A 12881-nucleotide genomic window follows, 5' to 3' on the forward strand; every position below is an offset into this window, starting at 1 on the left:
ACTGATCCCCCAAGCCCAGTTTGCTCAGAGATTTTCAACAGCTCTATATCATGCAAGCGAGAAGACTCAGTCAGAAGAAAGTGCCTTTTTTTGTTTTTTCTTTTTAAAATTTATTTAGCAGAGCGCCCACCGCACGAGGGGGTGAGGGGATAGCCTGTTTAGTCAGCTGGGTCCTCCTTACGGCTGGGCTATGGCTCCCTGTTCCTTCCTTTCTTTGAAGCAAGTGCTGCTTTTGGGGAAGAGGGGAGCCAGACTTCACCGGGCTCATAGGGGTGGCACAGGGCATCCCCGCTACCTTTCTCTCTGTCTTCCCTGTGCAGATCGTCCCCGCTGCCGAGGGTGCGGGGGAGGAAGAAGGGCTGCAGGGGAGGAAGGGGGGGGTGCCGAGGTGGTGCATGTCCCCCCCGCCGCCCCCTCGCTGCGGCGGCACGTGGTGCTCCCGGGACGCGGGTCCTCAGACGCCCCCCGCCGCCCCCCCCCGCCCAGACAGCCAGCCTACTTCGCGAGGAGCTTTTTATAGCAGCCCCGACCCGCTCCCCAATGGGAGGTTTCTCGCCGCGCTCACGTTACCGTGCGGGTGCGATGTTAAATAAAGGAGGGGGAGGAGGGGAAGGGAGTTCGGCGCGCTCCTAATTAAGAGCCGGCGTTAACCAAGAGAGCTAAAAATAGCGCCGAGCGCTGCAAACCACCCAACCGCAGACAGCAACCCCCGTCGATCCCTGCCGCGCCTCCGCCGGTGAATGGAGCGGCCGGCGCTGAATGAGCGGCCGGGAGCATGAATGGGGAAGCGGAGCGCGGCGTGAATGGGGCGGCGGGGGCCCGCGGGGGGGCGCTGTGGCGCCGCGCGGCAGCCGCTGGAGCCCGGGCCGCGCACGTGCCGGCGCGGGGGCGGTCGGTGTCACCTGGCGGCAGCGGTGGCGGCGGGCGGGGCGGCGGCGCGGGCGGGCTATAAAAGTGTCCCGCTCGGCACATGCACGCTTCGGGGAAACTTCCTGCCTGCAGTGGCGGCGGCCGCCATGGGAGGTGCGCCCGCTCCCGCCAGCCCCGCTCCGCCCTAGGGCGGGCAGCCCACCGGCACAGGGCGGCCGCGACCCGCGTCCCGACCTGCCCTGCCCTGCCCTGCCCCCGCGGGAGGCAGCGCTGGCGGGCGCACCCCCTCCGCCGGTACCCGGTTGTGCCCTGGGAGGCGGCGGCAGGATGAGAGTGAACGAGAGCGAGCTGAACAGCTCCGTCCTCCCGCGGGACCCGCCGGCCGAGGGCGCCCCTCGCCGCCAGCCCTGGGTGACCTCCGCTTTGGCCGCCATCCTCATCTTCACCATCGTGGTGGACCTGCTGGGCAACCTCCTGGTCATCCTCTCCGTCTACCGCAACAAGAAGCTGCGAAACGCGGGTAAGGGGCGGCGGGGAGGCCCGGGGGCGCCGCCCGGGCTGGGGTGGGTGGGGGTCCCGTGGCCCCGGGATGCAGCCCCGTGGCCTCTTCGTCTGCCCGTAAAACTTTCCCCGGGCGCGCAACTCCGGGGTTGGGCTCTTTGCCTCCATCCCCAGCTGGCGGTTATAGACTGTGACAGATGCCAAGAGCTCCGTCTTTCCTGCCGAGTCGGTAATCGAGCGGGAAAGGGTATTTTTAGCTCCCGCCACCAAATCCTGGTGTTATTTTTAGCGCTCGGCAGTTCCCACCTAGCAAAAGAGAATGGCAAGTAAGTCGTATTTAAGAATGAAATTTAGACACGGTACCGGGAATGCTGCCTTGGCATACAGTGTGTGTCTGTGCATGCTGGATGCTCTTCTTCTGATTGATTTTCTTTAAGTTACAGAAATGTCTCCAGTAACATATTCTATGGTTGGAGCTTCAAATCAAGCGAATACGAAGTTATAAACATTGCAGGATTCAGACAATTCCCTCCCCCCCACCTTTGTTCACCTCCTACTTGCTGTCTAGGTGTTTGGGGAATGGAAAATATCTAACAGAAAACGGCTTTAGGCACTTTTTAAAAAAAAACATCTCTAATTTTGACAGGATGGAATCTGTGCTGGTCTATTGAGTAAATCCCTCTTAGTTCATGGATTATTGGTCAGACAGGCAGGAACTTCTTCAGATTCATTCTGCTTTATCATGTCAGACCAGCTGCTGTGCACGTGTACCAAATCTGTGCACTCCAAACCCTATGCATCTTTCATTGAAAAAAATACAGGAGCATGTGAAGAGAGCTGCACTGGTAATGAAAGCAGAATTTCACTCCCATGACAACTGAGAAGCTTGTTTTTTTCACAATGGAGCTGTCGGGGTTCTCATTGTTACTGCACTAAGTTCATTAGTTAGTGGTTTAAAATTCATCTGAGGGGGAACTTGAGCCTGGGCTTTGCTCTGAGCTAGACTAAGAAAGGTGTCTAGTATTGGACTCTGGCAAACAGTGGCATGCTTATCTTTCTAAGGTTAATTCAGGTAATTCAAGTTTCAGGTTTTTTTCAGCCATAGTGGAATGCCTCACACAAGATCAAAATGAAGAGTAACAGATTTTAATTTTTTCCTCCCTATGATTGCCACTGATGTAAATTCTAAAGGCAGTATTATCTTCCTGCTTTCATTGGCAGAAACTTCATTCACTGGAGCTGGCATTGTAACACGTGCAGTAGCATATAATTGAGAGGAGATTCCAACTCCAGAAGTCCACGTCAGGACTTGACTACCCTTCTTCCCCGGAAGATTTTTAGATGGAGGGAGAAAGGGTTAAGACAAGCATATTACTGGAGTTACTCTAGGGAAATGGGTGATATTCTCCTCCTCCTTAATTAGTAATTCTGTACTTTAGCACTTCTGTGGGGAATTTGCAATACAGACAAGTCTGGTGAAGTCCGAAATAAACGTGGTATCTGTTTTCTGGAGATGTAACTGAATCCTTGGGCTCTGTGTGTGTGCATACTCTCTGCTGTAGATATCGTGTAATCCCTCCTGAATCTCAACACGTGCTCACTTGCTCACTCTTACTGCATTTCTTGTTCTTGCCTTTTCTGTCATAGTGACTGTTAAGAACTGCAATAAACTGGCAACAGCTAGGAGAATAGAGCATTCTTCTGAACATAAAGTCTTTGAGACTGGAACGTGAACTAGATACTGATTGACCCTCTGAAATTAAGGATTAATTAAAACAAGTAGATACTTGGTACAAGATCGTAAATAGTTTATAGTCTCAATTTAGGGAAAAAATAGGAGCAAGCTTTTAAAGTTCTTAAGTTTGGGGTTTTTTTCTTTAAAATATAGGGGCGTTTGGTACATGGATTAAAGGAATCTTTGGAAATAACACAAGTTTTAAAAAGGTCTTCTAAGTGTTCTTGACCAATCCTGCAAAAACCTAAGCCTGGGCATAACTTTACTTATGTGAGCACTACTGTTAAATTGGGCCTTCAATTAGGAAGGGGTTACCCAGGCAAATAAATTTATAACAGAGCATACATATTTAGAAGAACCTGGCCTAATACCTGTAAGTTTGAAGACTGAAGTCTCCCAAGTCTTGTTTATCCTAATTTGGATTATTCAGGAAGAGATCACATTGAAAACAATATGATTTATACATACAATTAATTTGTAACATGGTAATGCCAAAGGCAGTTATGACTTTTTACAGAAATGTAATAAGAAAGAAACTTCTGCTTTTGCAACAACTTACGTTAATTAAGTCTTGCTGGCACATTTATTGAGGAAAAAGGACACAGGATGAAAATTCCACTGGAAAAAGGTCAGGGAGGAACAGAAGATGCCTCCTGAAGAAAATGTATCTCACTGAAGATTTTCTTCCCTCTTGGCAAGAGAGGACTAACAGAAATAAGGAGTATATAACCCTTTCACAAAAAGGTGGATTTGGTGGGGGAAAACATCTTGCATCTCTGTCCTACTCTCTATTATATACATATTTATTGGAAGATACTACAAATTGAACCTGTGGACTTATGATTTAAAAAGTGCATTGGGGAATAGTAGGAAGGCCTAGAAAAACCTTCTCAACAAGTGGTGTAACCTTCCTGACAGTCAGAAGGTTAGTAAAAGACACTGATCAAAGCAGAGGAGTCAGTAACTCGAAGTTTGTCTCAGCAAGCGAGGAGTGTCTGATACTACAGACTCCTTCATAGGCACAAGCATGGCTTCAATAGATGCTCTTCTAGACACAGAAGCTGATGATGCAACTGGTAGGATCCTCTTTTATTTAATGTACTTGACTTGTAATAAGTTTCATAGTTCTGGTCTGTTATTTCTTTTATGGTGGCTTTGTAATCCAAGAGGTGCCTGACACCAATTCAGTCCTGATGGGAGCAGCTGCAATTGAAAGCTGACCTACACAAAGACTGAATTTGGTTTATGATATCTGTAATCTTTTGACTTTGAAACAAAATTCAAGGGAAACATTCAAGGCATAAGGATTTTAATGACCATATCTTGATAGCATATTCATGCAGCTTCAACTTAAACTGATGTGCCGCCTTTAATAACTGATTTTTAAAAGGAATGAGAATAGAACACTTTAAAAAGAAGTTTTGTGTAAATCCTTGTCTCATTTACAATTACTGATATTCATAGATCAGAAATAAGGTCATTCAACAGGTCCACCCTGGGAAGATGCAGTAACTAGCCTTAGGGAATGTGTATTTAAAAACTGTTGGTACTTTTAGCAACAAGTGGAATTTTTACTTGAAACTGTCAACATCAAATCAGAACATCTCAGAAAACCGAGGAGATCATTCAAGTGATTTACGTAATACTGCACACAAATTTGGTGATTGGTGGTATCCTTATGCCTTTGATGTTACCCACACCAAGAAAAACAATGCATCAAGAACAAGGTGAGGAAGCAGTTCTAAGTCTTTGACTATGGAGAGTAGTTTTCTGGTAGTGACATCAAAATGTCAGCTTACACCTGTTCTTTTGGTGAAGGTGGATTTGGGTACTCAGTAATTGCAGGACTGGACCATTCTTAAGGTCAATGAAGAAAGTTTTCTTGAATGGTAGTACACCTCTTGCTCTTCTTTCTCTTCCTTTTGAAACTGTTCCCTTGGCCTGGGGGGTTGCTTTTTTTCTGGGTGCTTTGTGTGCTGAGGTCAAAGGTTCCCTGACTCCCCCTCCAACAGAGTCCTGTGTGGGAAGGGAAGCCTCCAGCAGGCAAGAAGGGAGGCTCAGCAGTCTCACCCTCACTCCTGTATGCCTGTCCTGTCTGCTAACACCTGATACGGGTTGGGATAATCCAGGAAGTGGTGCCAAGCTGGTAACTAGCACCTACAAAATCAGGGCAGAAAGCTGCATTAACCCTTTTCTCACCAATCTCTGTTCTGTGTTAGGTGTATTTGGGTTTTTGTACTTTTTTTCTAGTTTTCCATGTCCTTGGCCCAAATGTTTTGTTGCTAAAACTTTGTTTTGTTACTGGTGAAGAAGGCAGAGAGGAAGTTTGACATAGCTGAGGCCCCAGGGCCCTGAGCAGCAAGATCCAGTTAACTTCACTAGGACTGCACACATGCTTAAACTTACCTATGTGTGGTAACTACTTTTCAGAATGGGATGGCAATGAAAAAGGGAAAAAACCCCAATGTTTGTATGCTCAATCTGCCTCACATGTTTTAGATCCCCAGAGTTCTGTGAAGACAGCACTGTGAGTGCTCAAAAGAATAAAATGAACTTGAGGGTAAACGCTTTAAAATCTCTAAGATCAATGAAGTTGCTTTTGAAAGAACTAAGGAACACAGCTACTTCATGTTCCTCAGCCATGTGTTGCAATAGGGATGTTGCAACACTTCAGATTTTTTTTTTTCTTTGCTAAATAGTGCAGCCATTGCAGAATTAGGGATGGGAATCTATCAGTAAGAATTTAACTTTGGAGGCTTTTCAAGCTGGCCCTGGGTTTTGATTTGAGCAGTGTAAGAATCTAGTTCAAGAGTGCTCCTCTCTTAATGCATTCTCTAGAATAAAAATTTTAAAAATAAGGATGGAGCTATCTTTTGATAATCAGATTGGAGATATCATCAGCCTTTTCAGAAAAATATTGTTCTTGATGATGTTTTGTTTTTTAGTTTTAAAATTATAATGTTAAATGCTCTAGTAAAGATTGTTTTATCTAATAAATGAAACTCTTGTTGTGAATTGAGACTAATGAAATCATTCTTTTTGTCACAGGTGATCCTTGGACTTCGTTTTGTGCCCTGAGAGACATGGTAGCCCGAGAAATACTTGACTCAAGGAAGAGAATTTAGAAGATCAAGTTATAGCACAAATTCAGGGTTCTGATAAAAACTGAGATGTTGATGGCAATGAACATTATTTCAGAAATTAATAACTTCCAGTATTAAAAATGGTAAGCTGTTTGGGAGAAGGGAAAATGTCTAGAGGAGATGCTGAACTTTGCAAATTGTTGAGCAGAACTGAGCATAAAAAAATACAGTTTCAATAAAGTTGTTCCTCAGACTGGTTTTGATTGAATATTTTACTGAATCAGAGGTTTGCTTCAAAGTCTTGTTTAAATAGGGCTGTGCTGCTAGTGACCAAAAGTAGAGGTGAGTATTTCAAATAATTAATAACTTATTCTTACTAATGAATTTGTCAAGCTCGGGTATTTATTCTTTTTGCAAGATTCTGCATTTTGAAGTTTTTAGAGACATTGCTTTTTCTAGTTAGCTGCCAGTGGGCAATGGTACTTATATGCTCTACTATTTGCTGTCTCATTTAGGTTATTTTTGAGGGGTTTTCTCTTTATGCAAAAAGTTTCTTTGCATCTTTAATTTTCTCATTAACAATTTCTGATTTGCTTCTATTCTTATCTCTTTCCTATTTCTTTTTATGCTATCTACTTTTCTTTCATAACATAGATAATTGATGTCTTTCCAGCATTCAGACATCATCAGCAAGTTTAGGTTAGTGACAGAAAATGCTACCAAGAGTAGGCATCCACTGCTGATGTGACAGTGTCTGTTCTGTTTCTCTGGTGAGGCTTGCTTTCCTAGGGCAGTAAAAACTTTGCAGTGTCAATTCAATGCTATACATCACAGTTTAGTTTTGCAACGTCAATAAGAACTTGTCCCCCTTGCTGTTAGCAGTTTTTCTTCTAGTCACATCTGTGTGCTGCCTTAAATTCCATATTTCCACTCCTGAGAAAAAAATTACAGACCTCTGTTTCAGGAGGACAGGTCTTACTTAGAATTCCACAGGATAACAGAACACAAATTGTTAACAAAGCAAAAAGTGTTTGCTTATTGAATGAACAAATGAACATGTATTTAATGTGTGTAGTTAAGTAATGCTTGGGACTATGATACAAATTCTACTACTAAACAAGTGTTCTTTCCAATCTAGCCCTCCTGAAGTCACTGGTGGGATAATCAAGGTTTCTACTTTAAATGACAGAATAAAGGTCTGATTAACTTCTTACTTATTTTTTAGGAATGGATAAAATATGCAATTGAATTTTACCAGTGCCCTTTAATTCAGATGAGAAGCATGCTGCAAGCTTCTTGATAATTTTTTTTTTTTCAACTAGAGTGGCAACTGAAAGTAATCAGCAAAGCTATTTATAGTGTTTAGATAGAAGCTGCAGAAGTCACTAAGTAGCTTTGTGGTGATAACTGACCAGTATGTGTAAAAAGTTTCATGTTCTATAGTTTTTTTTAATGAGGAGGCAACTTTTTACCCCTTCCTTGACGAAACACCTAACACCAGCAGTAAAAGATTTTGAGCTCGTTCTTTTCATTTCATAAATTTCCTAATAGACTACCAGGTCATACAGTTATATGTTTTTATATGTATTCTTCAAAAATATCAGTTTTTGACGAATAGGTATTAGACTACTGGTCTTTGTAAAAACTCAGTTCTTGATTACATCAGAGAATCCATGCTTGAGTTGAGGACTTAAATTTGGTTGTTTTAGTTTTGGGCAGGGTGGTGGGTTGGGTTTTCTTGATGGTGGAGAACTCATCTTTTCCATTGATAGAATTTCAAAATAGTCCTTCAGTGTTTCATTTGGACTCTCTACCCTATCATAAGAACCCCTGTTCTCTAAAATGAGAGAAAATAGAAGCAGCTGATTTTAAACACATGTGTGACCAAGCACTGAAAATAAAATTTGTCTCTAGACAAATACATACTAATCAGCTGGAAGGGTTTATGGTTAGTTTCAGATTAATTATATTTTTCAGTTTACACCTTTAAACTGACTGTTCAGCTACCTTTATTGTGTAAGTTGGACTGGGTATGTACTTTTTTCATTTAGGCCTACAGAAACCCCATTCAGAATGATGTGTACATGATATTCTACATGTGGTGCTGAAATATAAGGTCTATTGATATCATATCACCTTGGGGTCGTTGGTTTGTTTGTGGGGTTTTTTTGGCTGCAGATGCAAGGTTAGCAAAACTAATTTGTCTTCAGGGAGAGGTTACCAAGCAGAGGTGGTTTGCCCCTGTGCTGACAGAGGTCAGCTCCATGCTTGGTATTGAGGTCAATCAGTAATGTGACTTCTTTTTTAGTCAAGTATAAGCCTATTGTGGTTATGGTGCAGCTGCCAGAACTTTGTTGTTTAGCCAAAGTGCCCAGCTCTGTAGAGATGAACCAAGGTGGTGAATGGGCATGGGTACAGGGATCAGCTTTGAAAATTGGTATCCAGTCACACCATGCAGAAGTTTCTCCACATCTTCACATTCCGCAAAAAATCATGAGTTTTTTTTTCTCAGTAGTGACTACAGGTTTCATTTTATGTTTCTGTTTTCCAGAATGACTGATGAAGAGTTTTCTACTCTTTAGTCTAACTTGACTTTTAAGGACACATTCATCTCCCTGTGTGTATTTGGGAGAAGAAAGTGTTTTCATTTTCACAGGTAAAAGAGCCCAATACAGTTAGGGTGTGACATTTTTGTTAGGAATACTTTTAAAATATGAGACTTGCATATTATGAAGAACCAAAGTTTGCATAAATGCAAATGAATCATTTACCTCAGTTGCATTTTGTTTCATTTTGGATGAAGAATTAATGGTCTCTAAATAAGTTTGTGTATTTTCATTAATATGCTCTGTCTTAGTTATAGTAATTATTTACATTAAAGATGTCTCCAGATTATCTCTGACTGTGTAATGCTGAGATCTGCCTTCTGTAATTGGAGTACTGCAACGGGCTGCAACTATCATGCAGGTTCACATAATTTTAATCTACTTTTTAAAACCAGGTTCTTCCCCACATTCCCATTATTCTGTATTGCAACTCTGAACCTTCCCTGAATCTGTTACCGAATTAGTTCTTACTTAGAGCACAGGATTGAATGGGACATTTTTCAATCATCAAATACAGCTTTCAGGTGTTGTAGGTGTTCATAGAAGTCCTTTTGGAATCACCTATTTCCTTACTCCAGCTGAAGAAGATTGTTGAGACACTGGAAGGTGGCTCAGTGAGGTTGTGGATGTCACATTCCTTGTTCAAGTGTTCAAGGCCAAGTTGGATGATGGTTTGAGCAATCTGGTGTAGTGGAGGCTGTTCCTGCCCATAGCAGGGGATTGGAACTAGATGGTCTTTCAGGTCCCTTCCAACCCAACCCATTCTATGATTCTCACTGCCTAAAAATATTTCCTGTCAGTTTATATGCTTTTGCTGTTGTACTAATATTACATAGCATTACTTAGCACCTCTCTATTCCTGTAATGAGAATAAAAGTATCACCTCTTGGCTGTTGTTTTGTTAGTCAAAGACAGGTTGGTATCAAATTCTGTTAGTCTTTCTACAAAATAACCTTTGCCCTTTGCAAGAGAGCACCACCTCTAGGAGTATGCCTGATCTCTGGAAATAACTTCCCTAAAAGTGGTTTTACTGAAATCAATAGCAAATCTCTTATCAAGGTCAGTGCCTGTCTTGCTTCCATTTTTATGTCTGCAATACTTGCCAGGGAGTAAGAAGGCTGCTGCTCACAGCCTTAAACCCAAAGTGTGGTAAGCAGAGAAATCTTCTGTAACTGGACTGAGAATAGGATTTTTGTTGGATCGTGGATAGTCTTGTAAGAAAGCTGAGTACAGGTAAGGTCATAAGTGCCTGACCTATATATCCTGGGGTGGGTGCACTGTAGGAAGCCACTTACAATTTCATGTGGAGTATGTATGCAAGCTATTAAGTCTGAAAATTGATGCTTCAAGAACACACTTGGGAATAAAGAAAACACAAGAGACCACCAAGGATTGCTACTGCAGTGCTGTCCTTTGTAGGGTTACAAATGGGAATTGTTACTTGGGTCAAGGACAGTTAGCTTGTACTAGAGTTTTCTGCTCCAATCACATATGTTCTTGATATATTTGTCTTCTTCTACTTTCTAGGAACTCATTATTCTTTATTATGTTCATTAATCAGAGTAAATTGGGGTTTTGCTGCCTCACTCTACAGATGGGTGGTTCTGTTGTGAATTATATTGTCTTATATGTGTATGATGTTCCTTTGGAAATTTCTCAGTCTGACTGTCTGTGACCACTAATTTTTCAGTTCTCCTTTGTTGGGTTTTTTTTTTTCCTTGTCTGAAGAACTGTACTGTTGAGAATCTCTGCAGAGCTTATAAACCCATCTTACTCTCTGTTCCTGATGAGGTAACACATTCCAACACCTGTCACTAAGGATTTTCATAGCATTGGCTGTGTCTTTTCTTGGGTGTGTACAGAACCACATTTATATTAAAGCATATGTAAATCTTACTGGTTTTTACCATGTTGCAGAAGTCATTCAAACCAAAGGTTGCTTAGTTTTGTGTAGTTTGGGTTCTTGAATTTACAGATATAGATACATCCAGAAACATGTGCTCTGATTTGGTGGTTTTTGCAGAAAGGACCTTTTCATTTAACCTTTTTTTTTTTTTCTGTAATGCAGCATCTGCTGCCACATCGTAACTCATATTTTTGTGTATTGTTTTTGAACTCCAGAAATTACAATCTCTCATACACAGGAGAAGAATATTCAGCATTCCTGAGGGAAGGGAGGACAGTGATCTTTCCTTACTTTCCTCCACCTAGACACAGGTGCTGGCTTTAGTTCTTAGGATAAATTAGAAGAATTTCGCTGTTCTTGTAATTTGTGCTTATTGAGACAGCTTCCACAGGAATTTTTGTATTGGTGAGTGTTGTGTACACATAACCTTCATTGGCCAAGCTCATTCTAACTATTCTGGATGCAAACTTTCAGGGCTACAGTTAACAACGTAGTCCTCATCAAGCTCAGTAAAAGTGCTTTTCATCTCCTCTTTATACTAGTAAGTATGGAGAAGACAGCAATTTGTGTCTTAGCATATATTAAATATCTAATGTAGAGCTCAAAATGCAGTCAGATTTTCTTGCTCTTGCAGCAAAGGTTTTTGAACAATTTTTTTGGCAAATAATTGGCGTTTCTTTTGTGTCCTCACTTACAAATTTGTGTACATACTACCATTTTTTTGCAGCTCTTCTGATTCCTTTTTCTCTTGCCCATCCAGTGCATCCCACTACTGCAGTGCCTTATGATATTCTCAACTACGAACATTTTGTTGGTTGGTGGGAAATTGCCTTGATTTTCATAATTTTTGTGGCACAATACTTGTCTTGCTTGTAGGCAATCCCCAAAAATATTTTGTATTTACCTAATATGCCCACTTTTCTTCATTTACTTCTGCACGTTCCTATGAATTTGTTGTGCTTCTGCTCATCATACATTTGTACTTTTTCTTTGGATGATCCATACCCATTGGGTATTATGCTGAGGATGGCATATCTCCTGTATTGAAGAAAAATTTTGCACTTTTCTTCCTAAATTATTTGCTGCTGAATTTTTTGTTTTGTTTTTCTTTGGCTTGTTTTTTCCCTATGTTTTGAGTGTGGATGTCGGGTTTTTTCTGAAAGGCTCTTGTTTTAGAGTTATTGACTTGGGTCTCTCTCTCATGGGATCCTTTACACACATTCTGTCAAAACTGGTATGTATACACTCTGTAAAAACAGAATTCTAAGATGCTGCCCTATTCTTAGGGGCATTATGAATACTAGTATTTTAAACAAAGCGCTGCTTTTGTTATTATTCCTGGTAAGAATTTCTTATGCATAATTTGTGACAATCTAGGGAAGATTATACAGTTGTGCAAGGCTCGCACTTGTGCCTTGTTAATACCTCTTGCAGCTATTGTTACCTGCAACGTGACCTAAAGATGTGGCTGAATCTGACAAACATGGGCGTGCAGAAGTATGAATGGAAAAAAAAAATGAAGTGTACACGATAAGTTTAAGTAACCTAGTGGGTGTAGAATTTGCAATCTGCTTGTTATTGGTGCTTGTTTTGTACTGGGATATCCCATCTGTCACAAGAGTGATACATCTCATTGCAAGCTTTTCTAGTGGGTGTTTTCTTTTACTTTTCTCAAGCTATTACTTTGCTGCCAGAATGCTTCCTGGGGTAAAGCTGCCTGAGCACGTCTTTCTAGTGCAGCCATAACTATCACCAAAGCAGTGAATTGTTTTCAAAGTCTTTTTGCTTATATTTAGATATTCATATTATTTCCTGTCCCCATATTTAGTCAGAAAAATTTCTTGATCATATTCAAATTTCACAGAGATTTCACCTCTTTCTGTGTTTTGAATTGCTGATTGTTCTCTGTGATGACTGGACAGAATGTTTGCTTACTTTACTCAAAAACAAGAAATTGCTTGTCTTGCAAATAAATCTCCAAAACATGGATTTGCTTGTGTTGTTCTTTGGTCTGCTTTCTTATACAGGTATTACAATGAAGTTAATGAAATTTTCAGTAGTAACACTGTGAAGCAGCTCCAGTATGTTTCATGTAAGCTAATACCCATTCTGAAGAAATATTTACCAGCATTATTTTAAGAATTTATTTTGTTGGAACAATTCTGCATATTCATTTGATA

At 41.4% G+C, this 12881-nt stretch overlaps 1 protein-coding gene across 1 annotated transcript in view; it reads left to right on the forward strand.

Annotated features, from left to right (window-relative positions):
* Nucleotides 1–937: 937 nt before the first annotated feature.
* The window catches only part of MTNR1A (melatonin receptor 1A), a 52992-nt gene continuing 41048 nt past the window's right edge, over nucleotides 938–12881 (forward strand). The window contains exon 1 of the mRNA XM_048304328.1: nucleotides 938–1390. Coding sequence (XP_048160285.1) covers nucleotides 1198–1390 — 193 coding nt within the window. The 5' untranslated portion in view covers nucleotides 938–1197. The remainder of the gene's footprint in view (nucleotides 1391–12881) is intronic.

Source organism: Corvus hawaiiensis, chromosome 5 (genome assembly GCF_020740725.1).
Source record: "Corvus hawaiiensis isolate bCorHaw1 chromosome 5, bCorHaw1.pri.cur, whole genome shotgun sequence".
Taxonomy (NCBI): domain Eukaryota; kingdom Metazoa; phylum Chordata; class Aves; order Passeriformes; family Corvidae; genus Corvus; species Corvus hawaiiensis.